General features: G+C 40.9%; 2 protein-coding genes and 1 long non-coding RNA gene across 3 annotated transcripts; 1 reads left to right on the top strand and 2 right to left on the bottom strand.

Annotated features, from left to right (window-relative positions):
* Nucleotides 1-1,997: 1,997 nt before the first annotated feature.
* Nucleotides 1,998-3,552, bottom strand: LOC107281368 (uncharacterized). Its single transcript, XR_001546687.3, has 3 exons — nt 3,375-3,552; nt 2,559-2,639; nt 1,998-2,291 (listed from the first exon to the last, which is right to left on the bottom strand). It is a non-coding gene; the product is annotated as an uncharacterized lncRNA (long non-coding RNA).
* A 677-nt stretch (nt 3,553-4,229) lies between these two features.
* On the top strand, nt 4,230-12,858 carry LOC107276745 (probable histidine kinase 2). Its single transcript, XM_015786738.3, has 7 exons — nt 4,230-4,298; nt 4,800-5,015; nt 5,433-5,555; nt 7,197-7,566; nt 9,731-10,305; nt 10,919-11,953; nt 12,140-12,858. The coding sequence occupies exons 1-7, from the start codon at nt 4,230-4,232 to the stop codon at nt 12,353-12,355; spliced, it is 2,604 nt and encodes an 867-aa protein (XP_015642224.1). The 3' UTR covers nt 12,356-12,858.
* LOC4340320 (two-component response regulator ORR22-like) lies at nt 12,543-17,958 on the bottom strand. The gene is made up of 6 exons (NM_001402745.1): nt 16,922-17,958; nt 16,477-16,629; nt 15,928-16,341; nt 15,729-15,805; nt 13,324-14,544; nt 12,543-12,966 (listed from the first exon to the last, which is right to left on the bottom strand). The coding sequence occupies exons 1-6, from the start codon at nt 17,073-17,075 to the stop codon at nt 12,895-12,897; spliced, it is 2,091 nt and encodes a 696-aa protein (NP_001389674.1). The 5' UTR covers nt 17,076-17,958; the 3' UTR covers nt 12,543-12,894.
* Between the last annotated feature and the right edge of the window lie 2,428 nt (nt 17,959-20,386).

The raw sequence follows: 20,386 nt of genomic DNA, 5'->3' as shown, positions 1-20,386 counted from the left end.
TCAAATATCCATCAACCTCAACCTGGAAGACGTAAAGAGGTTGGAGAAAACAGAAACCATGAACGAAAGAGACAAACAAACAAAAAAAAAATGCTTCCACACAAATAACCGATAAGCTGACAGATCGCAACGAGGCACCATGTCCATGTGCTAGTGTTGGTAAGGTCTTGGAGTCAATAGTTTGTCGTGATGGATAGCATGATATTTTTACCAAAGCAAAGGCCAAACAACAATCTTTGTAAGTTTTTTTTGGTACAAAAGAATATTTGTAAGTTTTGTAGAAAACGCAGAGGATATGTCATCTGTCCCTGTCTAGGATACGATTTATGTGGTGTTTGAATCTCCTAAACATGAAGATGAAAATAAAGATTAAGTGTTTCATGCAAAACGAGGTGGTAATAACATGTGATTAATTGAGTTTTAATTATTACAAACTTAAAAAATAAATTAATCTGATATTTTAGACCAACTTTTATATAAAAAGTTTTTGCACGAAATGCACCGTTTAGCAGTTTGAAAAGCGTACCACGAATATCCAAGACTTTATCCACTTTTTGTAGTGGAAGTGAACGGGGCCTTAGGCTGTGTTCGGCAGCCTGTGTTCCCAGCTCTTCTCCCTCGTGTTCCGTGCGCATGTTTTCTAAACTATTAAACGATGTATTTTTTTACAAAAAAGTTTTTATACGAAGGTTGCTTAAAAAATTATATTGATCCATTTTTGAAAAAAAAAGCTAATATGTAATTAATTACATGCTAATGGACCGTTCCGTGTGCATAATATTTATTTCCATCTCCTCCTGACAAACTCAGCCTTAGGTGTGTTTCATGCTCCCCTTATCATCTTCTATCTCTAGTTTTCATATTTTTTAATTATTAAATTGTGTGTTTTGTAAAGAAATTTATAGGAAAGTTGTTGTAGAAAAAACATATTAGTTTATTTTTTTTAAAAAAAATAATACATAATTAATTATGCACTAGTCAATCACCCTATTTCCTATACACAAGATGATAACATTAGAAATGTACCGTTTAGCAGTTTGAAAAACATGCACACATGCATGTTGTGCCACGTGTACAGTCATGACGTGTGAAACGGTCCCTAACACTTGAGGAAATCTAACTATTGCACGTACGGATCGTAATTCCACGAGCACCCATATAACTGAAATTCATCTCAGTTAATTGGAGATCGTATCTCGTTTCTTTTACACCTTGACATTTCTATCGCTGCTGGGCTACTGGCTGATTAAATATCATGAATACCGTTACATGTGTTCTCTGAACCGTTGGCAGTATTAAGAAAAATATTTTTTTAAAAAAAATATTTCCTAATATATATTTTTCTATTTTGGCATGTATAAAATGGGTAAAACGCATCGAGGTGTTCTGTTAGAAAAAGCTCAGCTTTTTGCTGCTCTGCCATGTACATAGATTGCGCTCTCTTTTTGACGGATCACCATGAGGAAGGTGGAAGAAGCTAGAAAGTGGAGACTCTGTTGCTGCTACTTGTTGATCCTATTCCCTCTGGTAAGGAACAACTCTTGAATGGCTTTTCTAGATCTTGTAGCCTATCTGCCTTTTGATTTCATTTGTTTGTAGAAGCTAGGATATTCACATGCATATATATTGTTTACGATGTAGTATCCGCAAAAATACGCGGGAAATATTTTGGTCCGTGTGCATACGTAGCCTTCTAGTCACTTCCTACCACCCACACCCCATATCCGTAAAGACGTACAAATAACACTATTTTTGAATTTTTTGGAAATACTATAGTGAGTATATAACACTTTACACATTGAGAGATAGGATCCCGACATATTAAATGAAAAACTAACTAATGTGATGATTTGTTTTTGACTTTTCTTTAAAGAGGGTAGGAGTGTCATCATTTACCAATCATCAGTCGACATCTTTTGATGTTCATGTGATTTTTTTCGTGTCGCTGTAGAGGACAATAGATCCGAATCGTTAATTACTATTAGCTAATACAGGGAAAATCTGAAGAATATTGAAATTATGCAGTTTATCCTCAATTTCATCTTCCTCATATGCAGGCCGTGAATGCAATATGTATGACAATCACAATAGTCACCTTCTGCTCCACTACGATGTACATGACAGAGGTGATGGCTTGATGAGTGAGGCCACCTTGTTGATGCACCTCACCAGCAAATGCAACCACTTCTTGAAGCAATTTGCTCAGTTTTCGCCATTGCCAACACCTTGCACGTTGAGGGCAACATGGCTTCCTTTTCTCATGTACACCCTCCGTCCCAAAAAATCAACTTCTAAGGACAAACATAGATAAATGGTTATTTAGATTCGTCCCTAGAAATTATCTTTTTTTTTATGAAGAGAGAATGCACTTGTGATGATCTCTAGCGTAATCTCGACGCCAAAAGACACATTAGGGTAATGTTAAGTAGGATATTGCAAAGTTTTGTAGTGTCTATGCTCAAGTTAAAAAATACATATACCAGTGGACACTTTGATGACACTATCATGGAGAAAGCTCATGCATGATACAAGAACAAGTTAAATGAGAAACATTTCACCTTAGAGTATATGTAGAGAGAGCTCAAGGATCAACCGGAGAGACTCGATGAAATAGACATGTCTGTGAAGACATGGACTACCTGCACGTAGCATTATCAAAAAGGGGATGACAAGAACAAGAGAACTAGGATTTCTGAGTCAGGAGCTTACACATCATCATCAAATCAAGATACTGAAGAAGAATCATCAAACAAAATGAAGCACTCTAATGAACATAAGAAAGCAAAAGAGAGGCTAAAAGGGAAGGGAAAAGCGCAAAATTATGTAATTCAGATCTGTTCTTTTTTTTTATGAATAACTAATCAACAACCTGAACTAATTTAGTAGTACTAGTCTCTGCAACTGCAGATTTAATCACAAGATACACATATATGCGGCGAAAGACGCAAAAGTCGGTGAGAAATTAGAGGTCTCACGTGTCGTTGGGAGTTGATCGTGGCGAGAGAGCGGAAGCCAGGAATCAAAACCTTAGCTGATACCATGTGAGACCAATGAACGTGGAGCGATATCGATTGATCACGAAATCACTGGCTTATTCATCTCAAACCGGCTTATAGAATCACAACCGGAAGAGGAAAGCGAGAGGAATTAATCCGCAAAGAAAATGCTAAGCGAGAGTATATATCAAAATAAATATATATTACCTGCATGAAATATAACTCTTAACAGTTTGCATCAAAATATCAAATGAATCCAGCCACATGCATAGAACTTGCCTCGATCGAGCAACAAAATCATGACATCAACTACCTCTAATACCATCATCCAATCATTCAATCACATATCAACAGGGAGGTAGGAGATGATCATACTACCTGCTTCTCTGCTTTCATATGCACGATCGAGGCGGTGGCTGCTAGCTTCTGACGACGAACTGCAGAGAGCATGATGCAGCAATGGCGCCATTCGCCTCTGTTGCTCGTCGATGCAGCCGCACGCGGCACGCCCGTGCCACACGTGTGGAGAGAGAGATGCTATTGGGACCCACTTTATTTTCTACTACGTCCACGAGCATTGGAGTTTATCACAACTAATGCCACCTGTGGTGGGTCCCACACGTATGTACTACAACTAAGAGCAGGTACAATAGCAGGCTATAAGCCAGCTGCAAATATATTTTAAGAAGATAAATAAGGAGCGAGAATAGCAGCGGGCTACATATTTGTAACCTGCTGTAGCACAGACTCCAAGACGCAGTGTGTATGACAGATGTGACCATATATTAGACGCAGTGTGTATGACAGATGTGACCATATATTAATAGTATAGTATGTAACTATTGTATGGATGAGCTATTAGATTGGCTATAGATGAATTAAAGCTAGTAGTTGGCTATACTATTAAACTTGTTCTAATAAGTGTTAAAATTTGCCTCAATTAATTGGAGATCTTAGTGTTTATGGTTTCTTTTACACCTTGACATTTCTAGCGTTGTTGGGCTACTGGCGGATTAAATATCATGAAAACCACTATACATGAATACCACCAAACGTATTCTCCAAACCGTTGGCGGTATTGAGAAAAACATTTTTTTAAAAAAAATTTCCTAATATATATTTTCCTATTTGGCATGTATAAAATGGTAGTACAATGCATCAAGGTGTTGTGTCATAAAAAGCTCATCTTTCCTACTGCTCTCCCAAGTACACAGATTGTGCTCTCTTTTGACCATGAGGGAGGTAGAAGAAGTTAGCAAATGGAGACGCCGTTGCTGCTACTTCTGGATCCTATTCCCGTTGGTAAGGAACAACTCCCTTTTTTCTGGGTCTTATAGGTTATCTCCCTTTTGATTTCATATATATGTGGAGGCTGGAATATTCACATGAATATATATATTGTTTATGATGAAGTATCTGCAGAGATACGCGGGAAACATTTGTTATCCGCGTGTGTAGCATCCTCATCACTCTCCGCCCATCCACCCACACACCATATCCCCAAAGGCGCGCAGTAACGCTATTTTAAAATTCTTCATGTTAAGAGATAGGATCCCGACATATTAAATATAAAAATATGTATTTTAACGATTTGTTTTGGACTTCCCTTTAAAGAGGGCAGGAGCGTTACCAATTCTCAATCGATATCTGTTGGTACCCGTGTGCTTTCTTCGGTGTCACTTAGGGGACTATAAATCTAGATTGTTAATAAGTATAGCTAACACAGGGAAAATCCGAAGAATACTGAAATTATGCGTTTTATCCCCAATTTTATCTTTCTCATACATTCTCATATGTGTGCAGGCTGTGATTGCAACATGCATGACAATCACAGTAGTCACCTTCTGCTCCTCTACGATGTACATGACAGAGGTGATGGGTGAGGCCACCAAGGGCGCCATGGATTCGGCTTTGATGCACATCGCCGGCAACATGCGACCTCTTCTTGAAGCAAATCGCTCAGTTTTCACCATTGCCAACACCTTGCATGTTCAGGGCAACATGGCTTCCTTTTCTCATGTATGTACCTGTCATTTTTTTTATCCTTATTTTTAGTTTTTTTTAAGAAACACACAAGAAATTAAAACCGTGTTTTATTAATTTTCTTGCGGTGACTAACCTTGATATAAATGGTATTCTTGTCGATTTCATTTAACGGGGATATCTCCTCTTTAAAATAAGAATCTCAGTGATTTTTCTTGTCTCTGTATATATGAATATATAGCAAATATCAGCAAGTGATATCTGTACTGATTCAGTATATTAATGCTGCTTAAACTCTTCATGTTTCCAATATCATTATATCTTTATTTTTTTTATTTTGCACTAAGAAATAACAATAATATTATGTAAGCAACAACATTATTACTGTAAAAATTACACTCAAATGTCGTTTTGTAATCGTGTACTGCATGGTTGTCCGTGTCTGACTTGCAGGTGGGACCCAAGCTGTTCTTGGCCTTCTCCATGCAGCCGCTGCAAGCTCAAATCTCCTACGCCGCCGTCGATGGCGCCGCCTTCGCCTACTACCGCGCCGGCGGCGGCGACGGCGAGGCGAGAGCGATGTTCGCGAGGCCGAACGGCACGTGGTTCACCCAGGCGGTTGATCCGGCGACCGGCCGGCCCGTCGGGAACGCCACGGCGGCGGCGCCGCACCAGCAGCTGCCGCCCAACGTGACGCGGCTCCTGCTCGACGGCGGCGGCGGCGGCGCGTCTCTCGCCGACGGGTGGGCGCGCCCCGGCGTGCGGATGCTGTTCCTCTCGGCCCCGGTTGGCGGCGGCGGCGGCGCGGTCTCCGCCGCCGTGGCCGTCGACGACGTCGTCCTCCGTGGCGCCGCCGGCCTTAGGCAGCTCCGTGACCTGGGCATGTACTACGCGGTCGCCGGCAACGGCGGCGCCACCGCCGCACCACCAGCACCGGAGCCGGCGGCATATAGATCTTTGCTCGGCGACGGCGCCGCGGCGGAGGAGATGGCGTTGTTCTCGAGCGTGAAGTGCACCGCGTCCGCCATTGACGCGCCGCCCAAGCTCGACGTGCACGGTGTCAAGTCTGACAAGTACAGATTCGCGTGCACCAACTTTGACATATCCGGAGTACAAATGGTGCGTGAGGCAATTTAATTTAATTTAATTTAATTTGATTTAATCTGATTTCTATCTATCCGGAGTACATTGATCTGCCTCATTAATTAAGTGCATAGTCGCTGCTTAATTTACTTTTTCAAATAAACTGGCTAAGGGCATGTACAATGGTTGTCAATAGTGGTCTCTTAGCGTTGCTAATTAGGAATATTTGTTGACATGGAGGAAAGAGAAAGAGGAGAGACAAAACATCGTTGTTATGCATGACAACAGCTTAATAACGACTCTTAATCACTATAATATGAAAATATGGTTGCATGAGGGTAAGAAAATGGAAAGAATATTAACCAAAGGAATATTTTTTGAATTAATGATTAGAGCATTTGTCGTCTCAACTATTGTAAAGACAGGGTCTCTAAATAATATTGTATTGTTTAAGAGACCATACTCGTCTCTACCATTGAACATGCCCTAAAGGGCATATACGATAATCCTTAATGGAGGGCGTTCTTAGCCTTATTAATTAGAAATTTTTGTTAATATGGAAAAGAGAAAGATGGGAGACAGAGCATTTTACATAGACTATTAGCCTCTATAAAATGAAAACATGGTTGCATTTGGTGAAAAAAAATATGTATTGAGAACTAATGGTTAGAGTTTTTGTTATCTTAGCTTTAATACGAACATGGTCTCTACTAAATAATCTTATATTGTACCCTACCATTGAACATTCCCTAATGTTTCAAACCTGTTATATTTTCGAACTTTCAAATGTTAGAAATTCACTTCAGCATAATACTGCAAGCAAACTAAACTGGTGCCAAACCAGCGTTGGCATATATACCAATAAGGATGTATACATAGTAATATACGGTAAAGAGATCTGGAAGACGAGATATCATATACTTAATTTGATTGATTTCCTTTCCTTAATGCAGATATCATCTCCATATTTCCATAACAACAAATTCAAATTTCATAAAATTTCATACGTGCGTGTCCTAGCTAGCTGCGTACGTACGTCCATGCACACATGCATGCTTCGATGATTTCTCGATCGAGCTAGTCTAGCTAATTAACCCATGCTGCTCTGGATTGGCTCGTGCGTTGCCGTTGCAGGGTTTCAGGGTGGTGCTCCGGAAGAGCGCGATGGTGGGCGTGTTCCGGCGGGGCGGCGTGACGATGGTGGCGGTGGCGTGCGCGGCGGCGGCGGCGGCGACGGTGGCGTGCGTGCTGATGGCGCGGGCGCTGCGGCGGGCGGTGGCGAGGGAGGCGGCGCTGGGCGCCGACCTCGCGAGGCACAGGGACGCGCTCCGGCAGGCGGAGCGCAAGAGCATGAACAAGAGCAACGCCTTCGCCAGCGCCAGCCACGACATCCGCTCCGCGCTCGCCGCCGTCGCCGGGCTCGTCGAGGTGTCGCGCCCCGAGGCCAACCCCAACATCGTCGACAACCTCAACCAGATGGAGCTCTGCACCAACAAGCTGCTTGGTAAGCACAACAACAAAAATAATAATAATGATTGTATTCAGTGACGGATCTAGAAAATCGATTCGTTGGTGTCATAACGTGTCTATCGGTGTCATAGTATGCTAATTATACTTAGATCATGGTGTTATAACATATGGATAATTAAGCAGTTTTGCTATAGATTCTACCGAAAGTCGTCGGTGTCGCCTGACACCGGTTCTAATACTGTAGATCCGCCCCTGATCGTATTCAGTGGCGGATCTAGAAATTTTTTGGAGCCTAGGCAAGAATATATTATCGCCGATAATTTAGATTATAAAGCTAGTATATATCTTGAACATAGGTGCTACTCGAGTAAGTTGTATTGTTTGGTCTCTGTAGCTACAGCTTGATGGTTTGGTCCTTGTTTCCTCGTTTCTGTTTTTTCATCTAATTAATCTCCATTATAACCTAAGAGACAAAGTGATTAAGTATATTATTAATGAGTAATATGCTGCATATGCATTGGAGCAGTGTTGTTGTACGCATGGAGCCAGGGCAATTGCCCGTGGTGGCCGGGCGCTGCATCCGCCACTGATCGTATTGTTTTTCTTTTGTTGTTACTGTTTTATGCTTTCTTGTGTTGCCGACAAGATTTTGTTTGTTTGTTGCTCCATTATCAATTGGGTACTTTAGCTCTATGGTTCGTCAAGGTTTTAGTTCAATTTTTGAAGAGAAGTGCTAAAGTGTACTCCCTCCATTCCAAAATATAAGGAATTTTAGATGGATGATACGTATTCTAGTACTATAAATCTGGACAAGAAGTCTATTCAGATTCGTAGTTCTAGGTTATATCACATCCACCAAAATCTTTTATATTTTAGGACGGAGGGGGTATAATTTGCTATCAGTCTCCAGAATGCTGGAATCATGAGAACATGTCAATTGATTTGGACATGTTTTTAAGTCAAACTTAAAGATTTTAAACATCAATATATTTTGTTAAATTGGACTTTGCTACGTACTTTTTTTTCATGTGATTTATTTTTCTCTTATTTTATTTTTATTCTTTTTGCTGGGCCTGGTCTATTAATTTTGTCTTTATTTATTTATGCCATTTGCATATCTTGATCATAGTATAGATTATGGTCAAGCAGTTAACTGATGTCCTTGATCTGCAGCTGTAAGCATTTGGGAGTAGATAAATTCTAGTACTCCCTCCGTCCCTAAATATTTGACGCCATTGACTTTTTTAAATATGTTTGACCGTTCGTCTTATTCAAAAACTTTTGTGAAATATATAAAACTATATGTATACATAAAAGTATATTTAACAATGAATCAAATGATAGGAAAAGAATTAATAAATACTTAATTTTTTTTAATAAGAAGAACGGTCAAACATATTTAAAAAAGTTAACGGTGTCAAATATTTAGAGATGGAGGGAGTAATATCCTGGAAATTATTTATTAGTTTATAGTTTTTACTAGTTTACATCCAAACGGACCATACATGCCTAGCACTCCAGTTAGGTTAGCTTCGCTAACTCATTTTTAAGATTTTTACACTGTCAAAGTGTGCTTGCTTGGCTACTCGATGAGTTATAAGCCATAGGCAAATTTGAATTTTAGAACTTATTTTTAGAGCTGCTTTAGAGGCCTTTAAAGTTGTATCCTAAAATCATTTTTGTTGCTTAGGTCACATGTTTTGGGAATTTATCATATCCTATTACAACTTATTTTACAACATATTTATGTTTTAAAACTTGCGTGTAATATGTAATTTTCATGCATGTAAAATAACTGTAAATGCAATGTTTTGTTCTTTTGCACCAGTGAATGTATATACACATATAAATATATTATCTTTGTTAGGAGTATGTTCTAAGGCTGCGTTCGTTTGTGTGATATAGGGTGAGAAAGCACCTCGTTTTCCGCGCGCACGCTTCCCAAACTACTAAACGGTGAGTTTTTTGTAAAAATTTTCTATAAGAAAGTTGCTTTAAAAAGTCATATTAATCCATTTTGAAATTTAAAATAGTTAATACTCAATTAATCATGCGCTAATGGCTCACCTCGTTTTACGTATCTTCCCAATCTCCCCCAATCTCCTTCTCCTCAAACACACCCTAAGTCTTTGTTAGGAGTAATTTTGTTGGACCTATCAATATATGTCCTCATGACTGACCTGCTATAACTTTTGCAGATATACTGAACTCAATACTAGACACAACTAAGGTGGAATCAGGGAAGGTGCAGCTGGAGGAAGTGGAGTTCAACATGGCAGACGTTTTGGAAGAATCCGTGGACATGGCGAATGTTGTCGGCATCACCAAAGGGATCGAAGTGATCTGGGATCCCTGCGATTTCTCTGTCATGAAATGCGACAACATCATCGGTGATAGTAAGAGATTCAAGCAGATCCTTGACAACCTTCTTGGCAATGCCATGAAATTCACACAAGAAGGTCATGTAATTCTCCGGGCTTGGGCCAATAGGCCGATTGCGAGGGGTTCAATCGGTGCTCCTTCGAGATTTGCTTATCGAAGCCTCGAGAACAATTTCTTCAGCTTCTTCTTTGGAGCAAAGGAAGACAGAGTCTCGCAGAATTCTTTCAATCCTTTGCAGAATGATCCCAACTCGGTTGAGTTTTACTTTGAGGTAGTTGATACTGGCATTGGGATCCCCAAGGAGAAGAGAGAGTCTGTGTTTGAGAACTATGTTCAGGTGAAAGAAGGGCATGGAGGCACTGGTCTTGGACTTGGAATCGTGCAATCCTTTGTAAGTTTTATCTTTTTTATCCTACACCTCTCAAATATGCATGCTACATGTTCATTTTTAGTTGAAGTCCTTGAATATTTACTACTCCCTCCGTCCCACAATATAAGGGATTTTCAGTTTTTGCTTGTAACGTTTGACCACTCGTCTTATTCAAATTTTTTTTGCAAATATAAAAAATGAAAAGTTGTGCTTAAAGTACTATAGATAATAAAGTAAGTCACAAATAAAATAATTAATAATTTTAAAAAATTTTGAATAAGACGAGTGGTCAAACGTTACAAGCAAAAACTCAAAATCCCTTATATTATGGGACGGAGGGAGTAGCAAAATTTATACATGCATATATGATGTATTGGATATATGAAAAGTATGTTTCAAAAAATAATCTGAAAAGTATATGTTACTGAATTTATCGTTAGAATACATATATACTAAAATAGATACAAGTTTTGTGAAGGGTCGAAAAGATACTTTGCCAGTCGAAGGATCCAACGGTCTACAAAATCCAGAGCAAAAATTGGATTGTCCGCATTTAGATGACATGGCACGTTATTGTTTTGAGAAAGATTAGTTTTTTCACTACTTTAGATTGCTAATATTCTTTTATTGACAGGTTCGTCTGATGGGAGGAGAGATAAGTATCAAAGAAAAGGAACCAGGGGAGAGAGGAACATGCTTTGGGTTCAATGTTCTTCTGAAGACTAGTGGAAACCAAGCAGCTGAAGAAGATATAGAGGAAGGGCCATCAACAGTGAGTGAATTAGACATCCGAGCCTCAGTGTTCAGGGAGACTAACTGCTTCAAGGGTTGGCATTGCATCCTCTTTGTTCATGGTGATGAGACCAGAAGAGTCTTGCAAGCTTGGATGGAGAGCATTGGGATGAAAGTTTGGATGGTCCCAGGAGTTGAGTCCATCTCTTCTACATTGGAGAAGGCGCGATCCTCCCGCGATGATTGTGATGTCGATCGATGCTTCAGCTCCAAGGAGATGGTCAGCCAGGTTCTTCCAACTACATTGAGGAACAATAATATCATGGCACGCAATCTTGGAGAGCATCATCCACTTGGCATGCTTCTCATTGTTGATGTGTCAAATGGGCAGCTTGAGAATATTCAGAGACAGGCAAGAGATTTTACCCAAATGAGGAGTCAAGTTCCATGCAAATTTGTCTGCTTGACTGATCTGAGGACCTCTTATAAAGATTTTAGAAGGTTTGAGGAGATGAGCTGCGATCTCATCTTGCGAAAACCGGTGCACGGGTCTCGGTTGTACTCTCTTCTTATGACTCTAAGAGATGTCCAGTCCTCGCCTATGCACAGATCATCTCTTGTTGGCCATGAGAATTATGTCACTAGGCATCAAGATTCTGCAAATATTGTTGCATTAGCTGAAGTTGGACGCTTGGATCAGGGGCTAAAAACTGAAGAAGATAGGCCATTGGATGGCATGCATGTGTTGCTGGTTGAAGACACTTTGGTGCTACAAACTATTCAGAGAAAGATGTTGAACCAACTAGGAGCAATAGTTGAATTGGCAGGGGATGGAGCTAAGGCTGTGGATATGTTCAGAGATGCTATTGAGAGAGCAAGTGTTTCAGAAGAGCATAGTGTACCCTTGCCCTATGATGTCATCTTCATGGATTGCCAGGTTTGTTTCACCTTCTAGCAACACAAATCTGCTCTTATCATTTCAACTACTTACCTTAGCTTGTTTTGTTCTTTCTATGCTAATTACAGTGATACTTCTCATTGTTTGATACTAAAAAAAATATCATGCATATAATGCTTGGCTTATTGTGATAATGACATTACTAGTAACAATTTGTTGTTTCAGATGCCGCGAATGGATGGCTATGAAGCAACTAGGCGCATCCGCGAGGAAGAAAGCCGCTACGGAATTCGCACTCCGATCATTGCATTGACTGCTCATTCTATGGAGGATGATCTTCAGAAGGCTATTGATGTTGGGATGGATCTACACATGACAAAGCCGATAGAGAGGAGAAGAATAGTAGAAGCTGTTCATGGTGTCTGCAAAGGCAAAAACTGATTGATGTTTACACAACACCTCGTATCGCGAAGGACTCAAAGAAGATGTGATTCCGTTGAGTAGGATGATGATAATTACATCATGTAATTAGCATCTGAAGTTAGTGATCTTTGAGTATTCCAGTGAGCATTGGAATCGATCTTTGAACTAAAATGTTTACCTTTTACCAAGATTGAACCATAATGTTGTAGCAAACTTGGATGGTTAAAGACTTCCCTTTTGATTTATCTATGCCATGGTGAGTTTCCATATTTTTTCAGTCTGAGAAGGTGCAGCAAACACTAGATGTGGTTGCTTGGTTAGAAACAAACACAGATTTTGACTAGAAAAGGCGCTGACATTACAGCATTATATTTTCTTCTTATCTTGATCTAACCATACTTCCATAGCCAACCCTAGAGAAGAGATAAAGCAAGATTACAAGCCACTACTGTCCCTAGATCCTAGTATACACAAAGCCTGGATGAAGTAGCACAGATCAGGCAGCACAGCTGACTCTTTTAGATTATGCAAAATCTTTGGTGTCCGAAATGATGGATTCATATGCAGGCACCAAGTGGAAAAAGGTCACAGCCCAATTCATTGTCCATGAATGGGAGATCATCCTTCTCCTGCATTGGAATTAGAATTAAGGCTTCAGTAAACCATCATTTCTTTCAGAAGAATATATGCAAAAGGTAAAGTCCCATGGAGATTAGATAAGTTAGAACCAAGTTAAATGTGGCTCAAGAACATTTCTATAATATAAAACAAGATGGAAAATGCAAATATTAGGTACTGCTAGGCATATCCTGTTTATGTGTAGGTTACAACTGTTTACAGCTTAATATTTAGAGTGGCCTTTGTTCTTTGTGCTTAAATACAGTGGAGTCAATTTAAATTACTCAATGAGAAGGAAGAGCATATTCATGTAGATAAATATTTAAAACTATATGGGGAAAAAGGAAAGGAAAATTAGAGGTTCATACCACTTTGATTATGGAATTGAGAAGGCCATCAAAATTGCAGCCACTAGAATTAAATCCACCCTGCAGCTTTGAACTACCCAAGTCATATGTATTCTTCTGCTTCATTTTCTCTTCTGATATTCTTGTGTCAAACTTCATTTGCGGAAGTATTGACGCACTTGCATTTGTTTGGTCAGCCAAATGGGCACCAATATTATGGTTAAAACTTCCGCTGTCCAATCTTTGGTTTTGAGTATTATGAATTTGGGTATCACTTGGCAGTTGAGTGCTTGGCATTGAACTCCATATAATGTTTGAGCTCTGTATATGATCTTGTTTCTGTCCATCCATTTTCTGCAAAGAATTGCTTGCACCTCCGAACTGCAAGTAGTCTGAATGTCTTGCAGTATCAAGAGGGAGAATTATAGTACTGCCAGAAGAACTAGCTCCAGTTTTGGCATTTTTGGCTAATGCAAGATTGTCAGAAGGGGAGACAAGCATGCTAACTGAAAATTTCCCCTGCTGGCCAATCTCTCTCTGTGAAGCTGCCAAACTAGTATCTAGCTTTGTTGCAACAGCGCCATCAAATGAACTGTGCAATGGTAACCTGTCAGCAGAAAATCCACCATCTATTGGAAGAGCACCCTGCTGGGATATACTAGAATCTCCCAAATTGGTGGAAACCCCAAGAGTCCTCTCAAGAAGTGCTGAACTAGAAGGCGGTATCCGTATCGATGGCGGCATGCTAACTTTGGCTTGTTTGCACTCCAAGAGTTCTTGTGGTGGCAATGAACTGCTTGGAACTCTTTGGAGTGTGCTGGACAAAGTGTTGGTCAGAGAACTCCCAGAAAAAACATCAGACAGACCATTACCTTCTTGATGAATCCAGTTCTGTTGAAGCTGAGGTTGCCCGATCGCCGCGGTCAAGCCTTGTGCTAGATTTGCCTGCTGGTTTTCTTCCAAGCAATGGCCAACTGTGACATTTCCTGTAGAAGTCTGAATTGTGCTGGAGGGGGCAGCAAGCTCCTGAAGTCCGAAAGCCGCGGCGGCGCTAGTTCGGGTTAGCAGGCCATGTGGATTGAAAGATGGAAGAGCAGCAGAAGGTGCAAAAGGTTGATAGCTCTGGAGTCCTTCAAATGCTCCAATATGCAAGAAGGAGGGATCTCTGCCTCCAAAGGCAGCAACAATGCTGGCTTGTTGTGATGCTACAGCACCTAGTCTCTTGAGGTAAAGCCTGTACTTCTGCATGTCACATGAAAATCAACTGATTAGATATGGACTTGAGTTTTTAAACAGCAAATCACCTATTTTCAGATTTAGATAGCACATTGTTTAGGATTTGTCATACGAGATGTTTGCACATTCTTGCATTTCAACAGTTTAATAAAATCTAGTTGCATATGAACAACAAAGATAAAATGGTGGAACCTCGTTCAATTTATCCTGTATGACACCATAAAATTCTAGCTAGCCATGAAAGTAGTAGGAAACATCAGCTCTGTTCTAGTACTCTTACTGCATCAACACTAAATAAAAGGTGATGAGAGACTGAGTCAAATTCAAACATGATTATAGGTGTGCCACTTCACAACCAACAATGCTAACAAGAATTTCGTGAGCCGAAGAAAATATTTGCAAGAATTTGGAGGAAATACTGATCTAAACATCTGAAGTATTGCACATTTTTCAGATATGGATGACCAAAATATATGCAGGTTCAGTTCAGTGGCAACTCAACCAAAACCCTCTCTGCTGTTTGGATTCAGATCCCATCGCCGGAGCCCCTGCGCCGCCGCCATCCCCTAGCTGGCCCGCTGCCACAGCGACGAGGCCGGCCAGTTTGAGCCGCGGCGGCGCCATCGAGGCCGCCTGGATCGCTTACTCTGGTAGAGTGAAGGTCTACCCAGCTACATATGCTGTGTGGCCGTGTGTGCTCAGGTGCAGACTCCTCCATTTCATTGATGAAATCAAATGGTGGATGAAGCTTTGATTCGATGGTGTTCATCGGGATCGATGATAATTTTGCATCAGGGAAGAAAATGTGCAGTCTGTGTGGATCAATCCTGATCTGAAGTTTGTTGTACTACATTTCTGTGCAGGTTGAGTAAATGATGTGATAAAATGGTGAGTTTTTCAGAGTTCAGACAACCATGTGGTGGAATCTTGAATTCTCGATGCTGTGCAGCATCAGCATTTGCAACATGTATAATGATAAGAGATTTTCTGTCACTTTGTGCAGGCCTGATGAATGAATGAATGATGGACGACCTCATAAACTGAAGTAAAAACGCATCAACAACTGAAGGTACAGAAGAACATGTAAAGGATGACGGTTGAGCAAAATTCAAGAGCTCTCATGAATGGATAAAAAGAAAAGAAAAAAAAAAGGCACCCAGATAATTTTGTCATGGAAGTAAATGCTATACCTGTAGATGACTTGCAACATTTTCCCTGGTGAGTTTCTCCACATTCATAAGCTCAAGAATTCTTTTTGGTACAGCTTCTGCATCAACAGTGAGGTAAAAAAAAAAAAAGGACACAAACATAAATGAGTTTGCTGCAAACCTGCAAGGACATTTACAGAAAGGCAAAAAAGTGGGGTGGGGGGGGGGGGTGCTTTCTTACTGTCAATTCCAAGCTGGTTGACAGCGGCAACAAATTTTCGGTGCAGCTCAACTGACCATACAACTCTGGGCTTCTTTGCAGCTGAGGGCTCATCATTTTCTTGATAATCATTATCATCGCCTTCATCGTCGTCCTCGCCGTGTAGTTCTTTCCTTTTCCTGCTGGACCTCCCATTTTGATCAGAAGAACCACAGGTAGGTTGGTATGGTCCATGATCAGTATCCGCGCTTTGCGGCTTATTGCATTCTTTGGAGAAATCAAGATTGTTTCGCTCACGATTACCGAACTTCCTCCTAACAACATGCTGCCATATGTTCCTTAGTTCTTCGATTCGGACCGGTTTTAGAAGATAGTCACAGGCACCATGAGTTATCCCCTTCATCACAGTCTTTGTCTCTCCATTTACTGATAACACTGCAGGCATTATACCCGATTAGCATCTCCATTTCTTTTGCTCAAATTCAGCTAAGACATTTTTACACAACAGCTGATCCTTCCTATCTAGAACTTTGTTTGTACTAAGGGGAAAAAATGAAAATCTGAACTTACTGATGACTGGGAGATCCATTTCAAGCCCCACAAGCTCAAGGAGCTTAAATCCGTCCATGTCGGGCATGTGGACATCACTGATGACAAGATCAAACATGTCCCTGTTCTCCCTGAGCAGCTTCAACGCAGTAATAGCCTGGTTGGTTGATGTTACTGTTAAAAATCACCATAAGAGAGCTCTTATCAGTGCACCATAGTAGGCATATTGCATTGCATTTATAAGATATACAGAAGTTCTAAAATGTGCCAAGTATGCTAGTATCAGTGACATTTCAGATTTCTAAGAAAACTACAGTACTCCAATACAACAATGAACAATGCAAGCAGAAGCAAAAGAACAACACTGTCATTAACATGCAGAATCGAACAAAAAAACCAGCAAGTTGAGCATCATGGATAGCTGATAATGGAAGTACAATTAGCTGCGGTTACTGTAAATACTGACCATGGTATTGGCAGCGCCGGAGGAGGGTCTCAAGAACCTTGAGGCACACCGGGTCATCGTCGACGGCGAGGACCCGCATGCCGACGGGGAATTGATCCCTCTCCCTCCCCATCAATCCCTTCCTCTCCTCCATCCTCAAAGCACCCAGAAGCATCCCAATTTGACCCCAATTCAAGGCAGGAGCCCAAGAACAAGCCTGACGAGCTAGCAACTGAAACTGAAGCACCTAAAAACCTACCCAATCGGTTCAATTTCAGGCAAGAAAACCTGAAAGCTAACACAAGATGAGGCCTCCCAAATCGAGCCAATTCTCAGCAAGAAACAGAGCAATCCCAAGAAGCTGGAAGCAAAAAGAGCTAAGAAATGGAAAACTTTCCTCAAACCTCTAATAGGCTGAGACTAAAGAACACGAGAGGAAAATCCAAAGCCTAATGAAAAGATAGCAAGCACCTACTGCCAAAAACAAAACACCTGAAAAAAGAAAAGATCAGAGGAAGAAAAAAAAGAGAAGGGACAAAAGAAAAACAGTAGTAGGTGGATTTGGACCGGGTGGAGATGATGAAGATGAAATGAGATTAGATTGGAGAGACTTCAAGAACAAGCCCTCATCTTACTCCTCCATCATTATTGATGGCAAGAAGAGGTTGGAAAGCAAAAGGTGAAAGCAGCCCAGAAAGAAAGAGATGGCAAAGAAAACAAAAGGCAGAGACAGCGACCTTCCCAGGTGACCAATCAAGCAAGCAAAGCCAGCCACTGTCCTAACTACACCTCAGCTCAACCACACCACACAACTACACAAGGAGAAAGAACAGCAAGAAAGAACAACAGCAGCAGAAATTGTTCTTGCAATCTATACTTTCTTGGAGGTGAAAGTAGTAGTAGTAGTAGTGGTAGTAGCAGTAGCAAAGCTGAAGCTACTAGCAGCAAGAGCTAGCTGAGCTAGAGCAAGGTGAGTGAGGTTGGAAAGGAATGTCTTGCTGGGTGGCTGATTTATAAAGGATCAGAATGAGGGGGGCATGGGGATGAGTGGACTGATGACTGGTGACAAGGCAACAAGGCTGCATATGATACAATGTCCTGTTGCTAAGTGTGGACCTCACACCCCCACAAGCTTCCAACTTAATGTCAGCTTGAGACTTTTGTGAATGTGGCTCTAGTTTCCACCACTACACTACACTACAACTACAACTACACTCTGCATTTTTTGTTTTTAGTACACCTTAGTGTGTGGAAAAGGCAAATGCTTATTAGGCAAGAGATTAGAGGACATGCATGATGCTGTTTGTATTTGATTACAGAAGAAAACTGAAGTTTGTTGATTTATCTCATTGAGAAATCATGGTGGTGAAATGTTAGAAAAAAAAGAAGAAGAAATCATGGTGGTGATCTTGACTTCTTTTTCATGACATTTCAGTCTAGCTTAACATTTTGTCTGGCTGACAGTGTGGGAAAATCATCCTTGGTTTACTAATCAAAATTTCTATCTCAAGTCGGAATTTGGTATTTTGCCACATTTCTGTTCCAATTTGGTAGAAAAGGGTTGATGAAATGTCAGAGCAATCTTCTGTCTATTTATATACGACATTGAACAGTCATTTGTAAGGTACATTGTGATCTTCAGTTGCAGAAATGGAAATAGAGGTGCTGCCCTGTTACTCACAAAAATAAATAAATGAATTATGAAATTTAAACAGCGACAATTCGTTCAATTAGGTGGACACACAATGACACAAAACAAAATTCTCGAATTGTATTTCTACTCTAAAACATACGAAGTACTACTACTATTAGTACTGTATTTCAGAATCAAAATCTTTTCAAGAAACAAAAACTGAAACGATGTTGCCGTATCAAAGCCTGATGATACAAGTACTACACCCAGATCGACAAATTAATCTGCTGATGATACTTTTCTTTGTACTACTACTACAGTAACTTGTATTATTACTGCAGAGAGGGGGATGAATGTTCTGGGGTGTACCACCCAGTAGGATCTCAGGGATTAAAAACTGGGGATCTCTTTCTCAGATGATTAAAAAAAAAACCATGAGCAGCTGGAAGCTTCGTACGTACCGAATCTGGTGGTTATATATCCGTCGATCTCATCACAGTTTTATAGTTTGTTAATGCGACTGTCTACTCGGTTGATCTTTTAATTGATTGCTACAGCTGCAGAGATGCAGTGTTCTTGTGTGTGCTCAAATATTGGCTAGCAGTTTGAATGCTGGTGTGAAGTTGTCTGGTGCTGTTCAACCTTTTTGAAAGGTGGTTTCTGTTCAAAATCTTGTACAACAAAGCTATATGGAATTCGTATCAGGGGTAGTGATGATCATTGATCAATGCGGCGCAGATTTGCTTTCTTCTGTAGATTTGAATTGACTTTGATTTGAGAACTGAAGGTACCAAATTAAGCTCCCCTCTCTCTGTTTTTATACTGAAATTACTAGTACAGAATTTGAAACATTTCAAATGCAAAACCTTTGCAAAAGGAATATATATATATAGACCGCCTGAGAAATGAATGCGAAAAATAAACCAGCAGATAGGGAGTATCCAGCGAATTGAAACAGCAGCACATTCATCATAACACCACGAAATTATTCAGCACATGTGGCGGCAATCAATTCAATGCTCGATCGATCGAGTTCGTCTTGTCTTGTGTCCAATGCAAGCTCGAATCCAAAAATCATCAGCAAGCTAGCTAGCCTTGGCTGACAGGTGGGTCCCGTCCAGAGAACGCTGGAATTCACCACATGGACTCGCCACGAAAACGGTCCCGAATACTTATATCGCAGCCCACAATTCATTGCGAAATCATGTCGATTTTGATCGATCGATTCGATTCGATGCTGCTGCTGCTGCTGCTCCTGTAGCTTCTTCAGTTTTCTGCTCCCAGATCTGCCGGCCGGCTGCCGCGCGGCGTCAGGTGCGGCGTCGTCTCCGTCGTCGTCGTCCTCCGACGACGATTCCGGCGTGCGATCGATGGATGGTACGTGGGTTGGTGAGTACAGCGTGCGATGGATGGGATGGGATGGGATGCATTTACGCGCGGATACGCGTGATCGCCGGCTGTCGATCCCCGAATCACCCTGATATATCGATGCATATATGCAGTTAATGTGGCGATCATGCAAGCGCGCGTTGTAATATCGATCGTACCGTGTAGTATCGTGCGCACGCACGATTGCACGAACGCCCGGAAGGAAGGGAGCTAGACGATCGAGGCGGGGTAATAAGTTGTAGCTGGCTTGTAGATATAGGCCCTCTTTGGGGGAGCTTGATCCCAGCTGCAGCTTTGGAAAGCTGCAGCTTTTTCCAAAAGCTGTTTATGCTAGAAGCTGCCCTAAACAGTCCACAGCTTCTGAGAATTTATAGTTACATATTCTGAAAAATGAACTAAGAAGCCAGAAGCTGGAGAAACTGGGTTTCAGAGCTTTTCCTGATTCTCAGAAGCTGTCTACCAAA

Source organism: Oryza sativa, chromosome 6 (genome assembly GCF_034140825.1).
Source record: "Oryza sativa Japonica Group chromosome 6, ASM3414082v1".
Classification (NCBI taxonomy): Eukaryota; Viridiplantae; Streptophyta; class Magnoliopsida; order Poales; family Poaceae; genus Oryza; species Oryza sativa.
This window is presented reverse-complemented; position numbering and strand designations above follow the sequence as displayed.